Source organism: Manis javanica, chromosome 16 (genome assembly GCF_040802235.1).
Source record: "Manis javanica isolate MJ-LG chromosome 16, MJ_LKY, whole genome shotgun sequence".
In the NCBI taxonomy this organism is placed as follows: Eukaryota; Metazoa; Chordata; class Mammalia; order Pholidota; family Manidae; genus Manis; species Manis javanica.
Window position 1 is genome coordinate 11,105,415 of NC_133171.1, and position 17,465 is coordinate 11,122,879.

Consider the following 17,465-nt stretch of genomic DNA (forward strand, 5'->3'; position numbering starts at 1 on the left):
ATATTATAAGGTATGATCAATTAACTCTCTGGAATTTAAGAATAAGCTGTTATGCATTCATAAGAAAATGTGTAATATCAAATGAATAAACTCTAAACTATCAAAGGATGGGTTTAGGCTAATAAAAAGTTACAAAACAAACTAATAGCTCAGTAAATATGAGAAAAATGTGAATAAAAGGAAAGCACTTTAAGCACATATTAACTGATAAAAGCATATCCCTATTCATTGCTCCAGTTGCATTAGTTACTTATAAAGAACTTCACTGACTTGAAACCATTTACCTGTTGGAGGCAGGCAGTCTTTCCAGTCAAAATAGCCTGCGTAAATGCCAGGTTCTAAAGAGCCAACGATGGGATCTGCCTTCAACTCAATGTAATTTTCAAAGAGTCTTTGGTCTAATTCTTTCAATGAGGCCATGCTAACCTATAAAAACAAATTAAGAATAATTACAAGTTGTTTACTTGAGGGTGAAGGAAAAGGTATAAATATTAAAGATGAGTATATTTTAATAGTACTAATTTTCCTATAAAAAATCATAATTTTTATTTTATTTATTTTCATTTAAGACCACTCTTAGCACAACTTTTTAACAGGATAAGAATTAATCCCATGTATGGACTATCAGTTATCATCACAGAAATTTCGACCATGTGAATTACAAGTTCCTGCTGGTATTAGCAGCAGAATGGGGTGAGGAGGTCAACATTAGTCCTGCATATCTGGGCCTGGTTGGCACCCAAGAAGCCAAGGAGTTGCAGAGTGGGTGGGTACAGTCTGGGGAAGGTATGAAGTCTGGGGGGGCGGGATCTGTGGGCCCAGGTGCCTCTGCAGTGGACTGGTGACCTGAACACTTCTACACCACTGGCCCCAGCATACAAGCGTCTCTCCAACACCAGACCTGAGTTTCAACAAATTGACAGTGAAAAACAAACACACATCTAAGGAGTCTAACAGCTATAAACAGGCATATCTGCCAAACACTGAAATTCAGCTGTGGAAGAGACAATCCCACAGCTGTGGGATTATTTTTTTAATTAACTCTCTGGAATTTAAGAATAAGCTATTAAGCATTCATAAGAAAATGTGTAATATCAAATGAATAAATTCTAAACTATCAAAGAATGGGTTTAGGCTAATAAAAAGTTAGAAAACAAGCTAATAGCTCAGTAAATATGAGAAAAATCACTTTGAACCACTGTGTTGTATATCTGAAGCCAATATAAAATTGTATACCAATGATACATCAATAAAACAATAAATAAAATACATAAGTCACACAGATAAACATACAGCATAGGGAACATAGTCAATAATGTAGTACCTTTGTATGGTGACAGTTGGTAACTACATTCATCATGGAGAGCATTGAATCATATATGTAACTCTTGAACTACTGTGTTGTATATTTGAAACAAACATAATATTGTATATCAACTATATTTCAATTGAAAGAAAATCTTTCCTCCTTGAAAAAGAAAAAAGACTTCATGGAGATGAAACATAAGGTTTCCAAAGCTAACAACCGAGCAGAGTGACTGAAGGAACTACTGGTCACAATTAAGACTGAAACTATGCGCAGTGACTACTTCAAAGCACAGAGTGAAAATGCAAAGAGCTAGAAATTATGAAGGAAGACACTTAGAACACAGATCCAGGAGCTCTAATATGCAAAAGAAGTTAAAAATAAAAAAAATAAATAGGAAATGCAAGAAGAGAAATACAAGCAGTTAGAGAAAAGGAAATAATTAAACAAGCAATAGAAGAAAATATAACTGGATCTAAAGACAGAGTTTACAATTTGAATAGGCTTTCTGAGTTCCAGGCTGGTCTGAGGAGAGACTGCAAACATTTGGGCAAATACTGCTAAAGGGCTTAACTTCTAAATAATAAAAAGAGAGAGAAAATCTTTTAAGTTTCTGGATCAAAAAATAATTCACCTACAAAGGAGAAAGAATCAGTCTGACATTTCATTTCTCAGATGCAACACTGGAACCTAAAGTCACTGGAAGAGTATCTATAGGAGTAAAAGGAATGAAACCCAAGAACCCTGTATTTAACCAAGATATCATTTGCTTAACAGAGTCTAAGTGGCATATTTTTGGATATGCAAGGATTCAGAGTATATTACTCAGGTACTCAAGGAAGGGTTCTGCTCTGAGAGCATTACATTAGATCAAAGAGGATGGATCTTTGATCCATTACAAGATTTCTGAGAAAACAATAGCAGGCAAGGAACTTTGTTACCTTCTATCCCCCTGCAGCCCTCTCTTTCTCTATCATTCAGAAACATAAACCTAAGTAGAGGATTAGAGAGTGCTTATTCTTGAAGGAGAGGAGGACTTCTTTCCCAAAAGGGAAATACTAATAAGAACCTAAAATAACACTGAAAATACAGTAGATAAAAATCTGTGTGACAGAAATAAAGCAGAGGGTTTTATAGCTAAAAAGGCATCTATTAGAAAGAAGAAAAGTTTAAAAGAAGAGAAGCTAAAATTCCTGCTTTAATCTTCTACTCCAGATAGCTAGAAAAGAGTAAAACTCAAAGAAAGCAGAAAGAAAAATCAGGATAAGAGCAAAATGAATCAAACTTTTAAAAGATTAATATTAGAGAAAAGCAATGCCAAATGTAGGTTCTTTAAAGAGTTATTGTAGGTTTATATCAGTAAATCTGACAACATAGAGGAAATTGACAAACTTCTGAAGAACTTAACTTTCTAGAAATGGCACAGGTAGTCCTATATGTAATAAAATAATTGAGTCCATAATTTAAAATGCTTTTCACATAAGAACTTAAAGAAGAAATTATATCACACACAAACTTTTTCATAGAATAGAGCCTGAGATATTTCCTATTTTGTTTAATGAGAGCAAAACCTTGGTATCAAAAACTGACTAGTATATTGGAAGAAAAGAAAATTACAGCCCAATAGCCCTGATGAACTAAGACATAAAAATCCTAACAAACTGTTGGCAAGTTGAACCTATAAATAAAAAACAGAATATATTAGACAAAATTGGATTATTTCAATAGATGTGAAATAAGTACTATATCAATGTCCCCTCACCACTTATATTCAAGATAGTACTAGAGGGCCTAATCCATGAAATACAGTAAGAAAAAATATGAAGAGAAGTAAAACTTTTTTCAACATGTGTTATAAAACTATAATAATATATGTATAGTTATAATAATAACACAATAATAATTAACACAATGTAATAGTTAATAAAGATAGATCATAGATCTGAATACAACAGCTAAAACTACAAAGCCTCTGGGGGAAAATATTCAGGGCAGTAGAGCAGATAGAGATTTTGGCAGGATATAGGATATAAAAGCCTTAAACATCTTTAAAAATTGATAAATTGGATCTCACAAAATTTTTAAATTTCTACTCAAAGGATATCACTTATAAAAACAAAACAGCAAGTCGTAGACTGGGAGAAAAATATACATATCTGACAAAGGACTTACATACTGATTTTTAAAGGTCACTAATAAGTGAACAACCCAATTAAAAAATGACCAAACAGGCACTTCAAAAAAGAAGATATCTCAATATGAATATCTAACTGCATGAGAAAAGGTACTTAACATCATTATTTGTCAGGAAAAACCTATGAAAGCAATGAGATTGGCTAAAAAAGAAAAAAGAAAACAAAACATTAAGGGTTAGTAAGGATATAGAACAACTGGAATATTCACACATGCTGGCTAAATGTAAAAATGAGACCCCCTAATTTGGAAACTATTTGGAGTTTCTAATCAACTTAGTCTAGGACCAGCAATTCCACCTCTAGGTATACATCCAAGCAAATTTCCACCAAAGGCTATTACAGCAATGTTCACAGGGACTTTATTCATACAAAGCTAAAACTGGGAAACAACTTAATGTCTACTATCATGAGAATGATTAAATAAAACTGGGTCATCCAAATTCAGCAATAAAAGAAAGCAAATTACTGATAGACACATAATCTGGATGAATCTCAAAAATAAGTTGGAGCAAAAGCAGCTGACAAAAGACTAGAAACTGTGTGGTTCCATTTTACATGAAGTTCAAGAACAGGTGAAACTAATCTATGCTTAACAGAAATCAGAATGGTGGGGAGGGGGCGCCTACTGACTGGATTCGAGCAGGGGTAGATGTGTTCTATTGGGATCTGGGTGGTGGATGCTGGGATGCATACATGGGCACTATGTCACCAGTTTTTACCTTTACAATCTATATATATTTGTACCTTAATTTTTGAAACAGTGGTTGAAAATAAATGGGTGAGCAGACGGATATTAGGCAAATGAAACAAAGACAGTGGCAGTACTAATGTATGACAAACTAGGATGAAGGTCAATACTACTCAACTCAAAACTTTGTTGTAAGAATTTAAAAAGAAAATTAATGAAGTGTGTTTAGCACACTTAAAGTACATAATAAATGCTAGCAGCTATTATTATTAATTCAACCGCCCTGTTAGTTTTGCTTGACCCTACTTGAAATGCATGGAGAAGGTCCACTACCTGTCTAGTGATGAAAGTTAAGTGGGAAACATCCTGTTACTAGGAAAATTACAGTCTATTCCCTAAGAAATTGAAGACAACATTTGTAAGATCATATACTTGCAGAGCATGGCTGTCAAGGAAGTAGACAGGAGTGCTATGGGCGCTGCAGAGGGGCTGCCTGGGGGAACCCTGCCCTTCAGGCCCGATGTCTCTAATGACCATGACATCTTTCTTAAGGAAAGAAACAAAGGAAGATAATCCAGTAGTTATGTGATCAGAAATAGATATACTCACTAAATTCTTACATATCAAAACTGAGGAGCATCTTCTAAAGCACTTCAAACAGCTGATAATGACTTACAGAAATACAGAATAGATTTGGAGGAAGCATTTTAGATGGAGGGGCAAATATACTTGTGCTAATCTATTACTGTATCTTCTTTAGCAGCAATATGTACATCAAAGATATTCTTACATCATATGGCCTTAACCTGAATTACAGCAAATGTTCATGATGTACAGGTCCTGGAAAACAAATGCCTGCCAAGTAGATAACACATTTCCTCCATTTCTCTACAATTGTTTTCAACTCACTCAAAACATTTAAAAAAACAAAACCATTATTTTGATTTATTTTAAGGTTTCCAATGTAAAGTTTCTAATTTACTATTTTAAAAACTTTTTGGTAAAAATGCTTTTTAAGAAGTGTGTTTCTGAGAAAGAAGAGTAACTGGAAAAAAAGCAGGTTGTTTTCATTTCAAAGATGACAGAGTATATTTAACTGAGCAGTCTCTATAGAAATACACTCATCAAACTATGATCAGAACATCTAGCCAAGTGAATACAGATTACTAGGTTCAGTAAAATAAATATATTTTAAAAATTCTTTACAAGTGGATGGCGGGACAGATGGCAAACTGACATTCCTTTGTTATTAAACCATAATTTGTCAAATGTGCACAAAATAAATGACAAGTAAATAATTAACATTAAAAAATAAATGCAGTCTCTACAGAGTTGGCTTTATTGAAACAAAAAAGAAAAGTGTTAATAAAACGTGTTATTGTCACCTGAAACAGAAGGACAAATGATGTTTCTAGCACTTGTTGGTGAAAGCCATCACTCCTTACCTACTTTTACTTTCCGCTGATTCCAACCTGTTAATTTACCGCTAATCTGCACCATTCCTAAAACATTCCTTTTACTGAAAATTTGTGATAATCAGGTTAAGCACTTCACATCCCATTAATTAGGCTTTATTCGGTTGTTCCAATCTTCTCCTTAACAGGAATGGTCTTTATTTGACTATAGACTGTATTTGATTTGGGCACCTACACAGAACAATCAAATGGGCATTGGAAATAACTTTACTGCCACCATCTCTACACTGATGTTTGGAATTACACCATTCCAGAGTAAGTTAACCATTTCCCCCTATTTAGTAATAAAACCCAAAGAGTTTCTGGGAATGAAAAACTGAAATAAATGTCTGACAGCAAATTTTGACAAGGTTTTTGTCATTAGACAAATTTTTGTCAATAGACAGCAAATTTCAGCAAGACACAACTGAAGAAATAATGAATGAGAAGAGAGGGCTGAAGAAATTATTCCTAATCATTACAGAGAACTAAAGATGAAGGAAAACACATGAAGAAAAATGTACAAGGCATGGAGAGTAGAATGAGAAAGGCTAACATACACCCAATAGGAGATCTTGAAGAAGAGAAAAGAGTTAATAGGGAGAATAAATATTTAAAGAAGTAATAGCTGAGAATCTTCCAGAATTGATTAAAAGTATCAATCAGAGTCAGGGAAAAAAAGGCAAAAAAAAAAAAATCATATTGAGTGACACACAGGGAAACTATCGAATATTAGAGACAAAGAAAATGGCTAACAAGTAGCCAAAGAAAGACTTTAAATCATCTCTCTCAGTAATCAAAGATTAAGCATCAAAACAAACAAAGGAATGGATCTAAGAAACTGAGCAACATCATCCACAAACTCCATCCTAACAGGCATATATGAAATGAGGTATTCAAGACTGAAAGATATAATCTTTTTAAGTAAGATAGAATATTTAAGAAAACTCATCATATATCGGCCTTTGGTAAGGCCAAAGTTTGGTTTTTGAAGAAAGCAATATTAAGTATAAATGGTGGTCCCAACGTCAGATGCAGGTGAGATTGAAATAATAATATGAAACTATTATAAAACAATTTTATGCCAATAAATTTGAAAATTTAGGCAAAAAAGACAAAGTCCAAGAAAAGTACATATGACCACAGCTAACGAGAAGCAGCAGAAAATCTTAACGGTTTCTTAACTATTAAATAAATTGAACCACTCACTAAAAATCATCTTACAAAGGTTTTACCAGAGAGTTCTTCTAAATATTCAAAGAACAATTTCACTCTTATACAAACTCTTTCAGAGGAAGAAACAACGGAGAAACTCTAATTCATTTTATAAATTAGCATAACTTACAGCAACCTGGATAAATCTCAAAAACAATACTGAGTAGAAAAAGCAAGTCATAGAAAAATACATACCATATAATCCCATTTATACTATGTAATTGTCCAAAACAGGTAACATTAAACAATGCGTTAATCAGAAACCACAAAATGCAGAAGTGACTCTGCAGGAAGGAGGGGGTGCAAATGTGCAGGACATGCAGGGTCCCAGGGAGGATGTCCCACTTCCTCAGCATGGGGGTGGGCACCATGTTTTCATTTTATTGCTCTCTATCTTACGCCTAAATGGCATCTACTCTTTCATAGTGATAAAGTATTTAATATAAAAATATGTGAAAAGCATTTACAATCTAGAAGAGTATACCAGTGTTAAACTAAACATAATGTAATGTGTTAAAATGCTATTTTAGTGTATGAACAAAACATTATGTGAAGAAAGAAGAGGATTTGATCTATTTTGCATGGCAGGAGAATGAATGAGGAGAGGCCATAAAAGGCTTTCTATAGGATGAGAATGAGGTTTCATATCTAGGATGGGCTTTGCAGAATAATTAAAATTTTGTCAAATTTAGATTAAGGAAAAGACATTCCAGATAGTACAGCATAAGCCACAGGTAAGTGTTCTTCAAACAGAGCCTGGTAAACTCATGCTGATGCTGAGTGAGTGACCGAGCAGACAAATCACACGAAGTGTTAAAGGAAAGATGAGTGGCTAGGTGGTAGGACACTGGAATAGGGGAGATGAATGCCTTGAGAGAAAGAGCCCAGAGGGGCTAGATTAAAGCACAGCATAAAGATCCACGTAGGAAGTTTAGGCTTTATTCCTCAAGCAGTGAGGAGCGCTGAAGCGCAGGAAAGAGGAAGAGCAATATAATCAGATCTGCGTTTTTGAAAGCCCATCCTGGAAACTCCATGAACAAGGAGTTGGAGAGTGAAAGAATTTAGAGATTAAGAAAGCTTTTGGGAAGGAGGCTTCTGCAATAGCAGTCAGATGATGAGAAAGCTTAGACAGCAAGAACAAATCAGAGAGGAGAGACAGATTCAGGAACTGCTTCAGGGCGTGAACCTTCCAAAGGGGTGGGCGGAAGAACAATTAACAAGTCCCTGCCTTGCTGACTCAATGACTACTAATTAAGAGGAGAAACATATAAAGAGAAGCTGATCTGAAGGAGGAAGAAGATGATTTTGGTTTGGGCAGGTTTTTCTGAAATCCCAGTGGAAACTTCTTGTGAAAAAGTCTGATAGGAAACAGATCTGAAGGTAGGGATAATACGCAGGTTAAAGATAAAGATTTTGGGAGTCATGGGCATCACTGATAAAGAAGTGGTGGGAATAGATGAGGTCTAAGGAAAACATGTAGGATGTGAAGAGGAGACAAAGCACAAGCCCAGAGAAGAGAAACAGTAAAGTAAGGGGATGGGGAAAGACAACTGTTTAAGTGGTTCAGCCTATGTGCTCAGGTTCAAGGTTTTTGATTTAGGAACCCCACACCCTTCCTACCCAGTAGTGAACCAATAGTTTTACTCATTTATTTCCTATATCCCACAACTTTTCAAAGAAACTTAGAGCCTTTCTCTCATTTTGAATCATCTATGTGAAATCTTATATCCTTTCATGCTTTGAAAAAGCTTTCCTAAATTTCTCTCTGTATTGGGGAAGTAACATTTTACTTTATAAATTACAAGGTTCTTGAGTCCTTACTATTATTGTATTATCTTGTTACATCTGTATTTAGTAGGCAGACCATATGAGATCCTTTAAGATCTTGAACTCCAAATGGATTAATTTACAATGAATTTATTTTATAAAAATAGCTTCTAAACAAAATTTAGCTGATTTACATTATGAAGAGATGGGAAAAATAAAACAAATATAAAGTTATAATACAGTGAGGACAATAAGCTATATAGGTGTTCACACCCATGAACTCAATGGTTTCACATCAAATTTAAGAACTATATACAATTAAGCTAAAAATATTAAAGTATGTAAAACATAAAAATATTAAAGTATGGCAAACATGGTCAAAGTGACTCAAAAATCTTTAAAACTGATTGCTGTATCTAAAGAATCTTCCCTGGACATATTTAAAAAAAAAAAAGAAACTATCCTCCCCCAAACCTCCATGTTGGAATTTCTGAAAGAGATTTAGGGGCTTAAAATTAAATCCCAATCAAGAATTTAATGCCAGACTTGTTTAATGACTACAGTCCCAAGTCAGTCAAAATCTGCAATTATTCAAACTCTAAGAGATGTTTGCTTTTTAAACATGTTAAAATAGCATTTTTATGGATACATATATTCCATGGAATTATGAAATTATAGCTTCCACGATAAAATCGCATGTTAAAGTTTATTAACGATACAGCTCTTGTTTTCCTTCTCAAAGTTCTCAAAGAATTTATCACTTATAAGGAAAAAGATGGTGGCATCAGTAGTGTAGCGGAATCTCCTCCCAAAACTGCATATATTTTGAAAATACAGCAAATATAACTATTCCTAAAAGAGTGACCAGAAGTAACAGTAAACCAGCCAGTTTACATCTGGGAGAAATCAGCATCTCAAGGAAAAGGGTAAGGTGAAAATCTGTGACCCAGTGGGATCCGAGCTCTCCTCTAACTCCAGCTCACCAGTGGGAGGAAAACAACCAGAGTGGGGAGGGAGTGGAAGCACAGGACTGCTAAATATCCAGCCCTAGAAATCTACTCCGGGAGCACAGACCCACACTGCATGGTGCTCTGGAATTAGAAGGGCTGAAAAGCAGTCTGAAGCTAAGACTGTGAACAGATTCCCACAGCTGGCTGCCCTGGGACAAAAGAAAACCAGTTGCTTTAAGATACCTCTCAACAGTCAGAGGGCTGCTAAAGGGGCAAGGGTTTAGAAGAAGGAGCAGGTGGACAAAATTGTCCCGGCACACTCAGCCCAGCAGGTGGGGAACTTTCAGGAGCTTCAGGCACCCTATCCCCCTGGTTGGCAATGCAGCCCTGAGGCCCCTCACTGAGATAAGCAGCCTGCCACTCCTTCCTCCCTGCTGGCACCTACGTGCGAACCAGCTGTCCCGGCTATTGCTGCAGACCAGCTGTTGGGCACCCCCGGGCTATAGCAACTAAACTACACAGCTTAACACAGAGGCTTCTCCCTGGGTGGAGCTAACAGGCTCAGACCCAGAGGCCTCTCCCTGTGCGCAGTTGACTGGTAAAGTGGATATGGAAACTGAGACAGGGAGCCATGAAGAGGCTTTGATATCACAAAGACACTGTGCTGCTCACCTGCGACCCCCGTCATAGCCCTAGGCCATCCTGAGGGCAGCCCTGCCCACAGCAGTTTAGGGTATTAACCCAGAGGCGTCTCCTTGTGTGTGGTTAAGCAGCACAGGCAGCAGAGACAGACATGGTGACCAGCAAGGAGGAAGGGACTTTGTCCTCCTGGCAGACACCTGTGCCACTCTCCAGCAACCACTCCCATTGCTCTAGGACTCTGAAAGGCAGAAGAGCCTTGTTCAATCCAAAATCCCTCAAACACCAGAAAGGGGGCTGGGTGAGACTGAAATCACCAATTTTCCTGAAAAAGAATTCAAAATAAAAGTCAAACGGATGCTAAAAGAGCTACAGAAAAATATGCAAGAGCTAAGGGATGAATTCAAGAGGTAGATAACTAAAGTGAAACAAACAATGGAGGGATTTAAAAGCAGATTAGGTGAGGTAGAAGAGGCAGTGAATGGAATAGAAATCAGAGAACAGGAATACAGAGAAGCTGAAGCAGAAAGAGAAAAAAGGATCTCTAGGAATGAAAGAATATTAAGAGAACTATGTGACCGATGCAACTGGAACAATATTTGCATTATAGGAGTACCAGAAGAAGAAGAGAGAGAAAAAGGGACAGAAAGTGTCTTTGAAGAAGTAGTTGATGAAAACTTCCCCAATCTGGAGAAGGAAATAGTCTCTCAGGCCATGGAAGTCCACAGATCTCCCAACACAAGGGACCCAAGGAGGACAACACCAAGACATATAATAATTAAAATGGCAAAGATCAAAGACAAGGACAGGGTATTAAAAGAAGCCAAAGAGAGAAAAAAGATCACCCACAAAGGAAAACCCATCAGGCTATCATCAGACTTCTCAGAAGAAACCTTTCAGGTCAGAAGGGAGTTGCATGATATATTCAATGCAATGAAACAGAAGGGCTTGAACCAAGAATACTGTATCCAGCCAGATTACTATTTAAATTTGAAGGGGGGATTAAACAATTTCCAGATAAGCAAAAGTTGAGGGAATTTACCTCCCACAAACCATCTCCACAGTGTATTTATAAGGGACTGCTCTAGATGGACGTATGCCTAAGGCTAAATAGCTGTCAGCAGTGAAAATAAAACCACAGCAAAGGAAGTAGACCAACTAAATACTAACCAAATGCAAAATTAAATCACTACCCACAAAGTCAGTCAAGGAATACAAAAAGTGTACAGAATATGACACCTAACATATAAAGAGTGGAAGACGAAGAAAAAGAAGGGAGAGAAAAAAGAATAATCAGACTGTGTTTATAACAGTGTAATTAGTGAGTTAAGGTAGACTGCTAGATAGTAAAGAAACTGCCCTTCAACCTTTGGTAACCACAAATTCAAAGCCTGCAATAGCAATAAGTACATATCTATGGATAATTACCCTAAATCTAAATGGACTGAATGCACCAATCAAAAGATGTAGAGTTACAGAATGGATAAAAAAGCAAGAGCCATCTATATGCTGCCTGCAAGAGACTCACTTCAAACCCAAAGACATACACAGACTAAAAGTGAATGGATGGAAAAAGATATTTCCAATAGGGAGAAAAAAGCAGGAGTTGCAGTAATTGTATCAGACAAAACAGACTTCAAAACAAAGAAAGTAACAAGAGATAAAGAAGAACATTACATTATGATAAAGGGGTCAGTCCAAAGAGAGGATATAACCATTATAAATATCTATGTATCCAACACAGGAGCACCAGCATATGTGAAACGAATACTAACAGATTTAAGGAGGAAATAGAATGCAATGCATTTATTCTCAGAGACATCAACACCCACTCACTTCTAAGGACAGATCAACCAGACAGAAAATAAATAAGGACACAGACGCACTGAACAACACACTAGAACAGATGGACCTAACAGACATCTACAGAACTCTACACCCAAAAGCAGCAGGATACACATTCTTCTCAAGTGCACATGGAACATTTTCCAGAATAGATCACATACAAGGGTACAAAAAGAGCCTCAGTCAATTCAAAAAGATTGAAATTGTACCAACCAACTTCTCAGATCACAAAGGTATGAAACTAGAAATAAATTGTACAAAGAAAACTATAAGACTCACAAGCACATGGAGGCTTAACAACATGCTTCTAAATAATCCATGGGTCAATGACCAAATTAAAACAGAGATCAAGCAATATATGGAGACAAATGAAAAGAAAAATGCAATGCCCCAACTTCCTTAGAAGGCAGTTCTAAGAGGAAAGTATATAGTAATCCAGGCCTATTTAAAGAAGGAAAAACAATCCCAAATGAACAGTCTAAAGTCACAATTATTGAAACTGGAAAAAGAACAAATGAGGCCCAATGTTAGTAGAAGGAGGGACATAATAAAGATTAGAGAAGAAATAGATAAAATTGAAAAGAATAAAAGAATAGAAAAAAAAATTAATGAAACCAAGATCTAGTTCTTTGAGAAAATAAAAAAAATAGATAAACCCCTAGCCTGACCATTAAGAGAAAAAGAGAATCTGCACACATGAACAGAATCAGAAATAAGAAAGGAAAAATCACCACTATGGATACCACAGAAATACGAAGAATTATTAGAGAATACTATGAAAAATTATATGCTAACAAATTGGATAACCTAGAAGAAATGGACAACTGTCTAGAAAAATACAACCTTTCAATACTGACCCAGTAAGAAACAGAAAATCTAAACAGACAAATTATCAGCAATGAAATTGAATTAGTAATCAAAAAACAACCCAAGAATAAAATATCCCGGACCAGATGGCTTCGCCATTGAATTTTATCAGACATTTAGAGAAGCCACAGTACCCATTCTCCTTAATGTTTTCCAAGAAATAGAAGAGGAGGGAATACTTCCAAACTTATTCTATGAACCTAGCATCACTCTAATACCAAAACCAGGCAAAGACAACCACAAAAAAAGAAAACTACCGACCAATATCCATGATGAACATAGATGCAAAAATACTCAACAAAATATTAGCAAACCGAATTCAAAAATACATCAAGAGGATCATACATCATGACCAAGTGGAATTCATCCCAGGGATGTAAGGATAGTACAACATTCAAAAATCCATTAACATCATCCACCATATCAATAAATCGAAGGGCAAAAATCACATGATCATGTCCACAGATGCCAAAAAAGTATTTGACAAAATTCAACATCCATTCATGATAAAAACTCTCAAGAAAATGGGTATAGAGGGCAAGTACCTCAACATAATAAAGGCCGTATATGACAAACCCACAGCCAACATCATACTTAATAACAGCAAGAAGCTGAAAGCTTTTCCTTTAAGATCGGGAAGAAGATGAGGATCCCCACTCTCCCAACTTTTATTCAACATAGTTCTGGAGGTCCTAGCCATGGCAATCAGACAACACAAAGAAATAAAAGGCATACAGATTGTCAAGGAAGAAGTTAAACTGTCACTGTTTGCAGATGACAAGATATTGTACATAAAATACCCTAAAGAATCCACCCCAAAACTACTAGAAGTAATATTTAAATTCAGCAAAGTTGCAGGATACAAAATTGATACATAGAAATCTGTGGCATTCCCATACACTACTGATGAACTAGCAGAAAGAGAAATCAGGAAAACAATTCCCTTCAGAATTGCATCAAAAAGAATAAAATACCTAGGAATAAAACCTAACCAAGGATGTGAAAGACCTATACCCTGATAACTGGAAGACAGTCCTGAGAGAAATTAAAGAGTACACTAATAAATGGAAATTCATCCCATGTTCTTGGGTAGGAAGAATTAATATTGTCCAAATGGCCATCATGCCTAAAGCAATCTACAGATTCAATGCAATTCCTATCAAAATACCAACAGCATTCTTCAATGAACTGGAACAAATAGTTCTAAAATTCATATGGAACCACAAAAGACCCCAAATAGCCAAAACAATCCTGAGAAGGAAGAATAAAGCTGGGGGGATTACACTCCCCAACTTTAAGCTCTACTACAAAGCCACAGTTATCAAGACAATTTGGTACTGGCACAAGAACAGACCCATAGACCAATGGAGCAGACTAGAGAGTTCAGATATTAACCCAAGCATATATGGTCACTTAATATACGATAAAGGAGCCATTGACATAGAATGGGGAAATGACAGCCTCTTCAACAGATGGTGCTGGCAAAACTGGACAGCTACATGTAAGAGAATGAAACTGGATTACTGTATAACTGCATACACAAAAGTAAACTTGAAAAGGATCAAAGACCTGAATGTAAGTTATGAAACCATGTGCTTTCTTAGAAGAAAACACACAAAACTCTCTTGAATATAAACATGAACAACTTTTTCAGGAACATATCTCACCAGGTAAGGGAAACAAAAGCAAAAATGAACAATTGGGATTATATCAAACTAAAAAGCTCTGTACAGCAAAGGACACCATCAGTAGAACAAAAAGACATCCTACAATATAGAGAATATATTCATAAATGACATGCGATAAGAGGTTCACATTCAAAATATATAAAGAGCTCATGTGCCTCAACAACCAAAAAGCAAATAACCCAATTAAAAAATGGGCAGAGGAGCTGAACAGACACTTACCCAAAGAAGAAATTCAGATGGCCAACGGCACATGAAAAGATGTACCACATGGCTTATCATCAGAGAAATTCAAATTAAAACCACAATGAGATATCACCTAACACCAGTGAGGATGGCCAACATCCAAAAGACAAACAACAAATTCTGGTGAGGATGTGGAGAAAGGGGAACCCTCCTACACTGCTGGTGGGAATGTAAATTAGTTCAACCATTGTGGAAAGCAGTATGGAGGTTCCTCAAAAAAGTCAAAATAGAAATACCATTTGACTCAGGAATTCCACTCCTAGGAATCTGCCCTAAGAATACAGGATCCCAGATTCAAAAAGACATACACACCCCTATGTTTATCGCAGCACTACTTACAACAGCCAAGATAAAGAAGCAACGTAAGTGTCCATCAGTAAACGAATGGATAAAGAAGAGGTGGTACATATACACAATGGAATATTATTCATCCATAAGAAGAAAACAAATCCTATCATTTGCAACAACATGGATGAAGCTAGGGGGTATTATGCTAGTGAAATAAGCCAGGCGGAAAAAGAGAAGTATGAAATGACATCACTTCTCTGTGGAGTGTAACAACAAAGCAAAAACTGAAGGAACAAAACAGCATCAGACTCACAGACTCCAAGAATGGACTAACAGTTACCAAAGGGAAAGGGACTGGGGAGGATGGGTGGGAAGGGAGGGATAAGGGGATTAAGGGGCATTATGACTAGCACACATAATGCAGGGGGGCACAGGGAAGGCAGTATAGCACAGAGAAGACAAGTAGTGACTCTATGCCATCTTACTATGCTGATGGACAGTGACTGGGGTGGGGTATATGGTGGGGACTTGATAGTGGGGGGAATCTAGTAACCACAATGTTGCTCATGTGACTGTATATCAATGATAGCTTAATAATAAAAAAGAAAAAAGACACAAATGCAGAAAAAAAAAGAATTAATCATTTATGGCAAACTTTGCACACCTTAAATGAAAAACTGTGCTTTCTGACCCTCTAAGTATCTGTAAAATGAATTCTTCTAGAATATAAACAGTCAATGAATATATGAAAAAGTGTTAAACTACCAGCTAGAGAAAGGCATGAAAATTAAAATACATGAAGGAATGTTTTTACCAATTAAATTAAAAAGTTAAAGTCAGCAATGATGGACAAAATGTGATGAGACAGCTTCTGAGGAGCAATCTGGCAATATTTACCAAAAATATTACCCAAAGAGCTCTAATTCTAGTTTTAGGAATCTACTCTGAGGAAGTAATAAGAAATGTGATCAAAGATTATCTTCACCTCTCAATAACAACAACAAAAAATAATTTTGAGGTTCCCAGTAGGGAAAAGTTAAAAAAAAATGGTAGATATACTACAATATGATAATTGGTGCATTATCAATGATTAAAAAACTTTTTAGGGTTTTCAGTATTTCACCTTTTTGAAAATGATGACTGGGTGTTACTTTTATAATTAGGAAAAAAATGTATGACTGTAAAAAAATATTTCCAAGACTTGATCAAGAGCTAAGCAGAACTGGTAGTGTGGTGGGAAATGCACACAAATGACAGGACACTCAGGGTTGGCACTTGCTACTAGGATCCAAACAGCACAAAGCTCATGCAAGGCTTACAATGGGACTTATTTTAGAGGAGGTAAGGCAAGATGAGTTTGATTTAGTGATCTGATAAATAACCATTTAATGTTGTTTTATAAAGTCCAAAATGATACACATTAATTAACCAGCTTCATGTCCTATTTCTTTGGAGTTATTTCCATGGGAACAATTTTGTTCTTTATTTCAAGGTGTGTGGTACTGGACCAGAAAGCATTCTAGACTCAAAATGAGAAAAATCATGAGTCCTGCTTTGCTCTGCCAATTACAGGTCAAGTTGTTTAATCTCTCTGAGGATCTTTCCAAATGAGAAAAAATGGAGTTACTAGTACCTTCCTTAATTAATTCACAGGGTTATCTACGTCTGATCAAACTGTATATGTAACATCACTGTAGCTTCAAATGATCACTGATCATTAAGTTTTAATAAACTACCAAAGGGCATGGTTATTTGTATATTGTTCCAATATTAAAATAATTCTACTTTCAAAGATGAGGATTAGGATGAAGGGAAGTAACAATTGGCTATTTTCATGATTCTACTGGTAGAAGCAGCAATGAGAACGCAGGAGGAAACCTGCCTGGAGAGCCCTTGGTGAACCAGCAGGTCACGCATGGAACGACATCTCAGATGATACCTAGAGTCTGGGGCCACCAACTTAGAAGCCCACAGTGAACCATTACTTCCAAGAGAAGAAACAGAGCCAATTGGTGAATAACAAAACATTCGTGTGATCTATGTGCCCCCATGATTTTCTGGGATCTATGCCTCCAGAGTCATCTGTCATTTGAAAAGGGAACTATGAAAAACAATGGCAGCTGGTAGCCTTTTCCCCTTGATGCAAGGAAGACATTTCATTTGGTTGGCATCATGAAATTAATGGATCCACTCATAATAAACAGAGTCAGCATAAATGCTATAATCTAAGTTTAGTTTACTGTCTATTCATTTAATACATAGCTGAATCATTTCAAAATATTCAATGGCTACTTAAAAAAACTCCAAATTCTGAGTGTGA

General features: G+C 36.2%; 1 protein-coding gene across 4 annotated transcripts in view; it reads right to left on the reverse strand.

The window, feature by feature from the left end:
- The window catches only part of EXOC2 (exocyst complex component 2), a 237,394-nt gene that overhangs the window by 50,809 nt on the left and 169,120 nt on the right, over positions 1-17,465 (reverse strand). For 3 of the 4 annotated variants that reach the window (XM_037011057.2, XM_073224459.1, XM_073224460.1), the window contains exon 23: positions 285-426. In XM_037011057.2, coding sequence (XP_036866952.1) covers positions 285-426 — 142 coding nt within the window. Of the gene's footprint in view, positions 1-284; positions 427-10,258; positions 10,540-17,465 lie in introns of those variants that run through there. The other variant, XM_073224461.1, reaches the window with a different exon arrangement.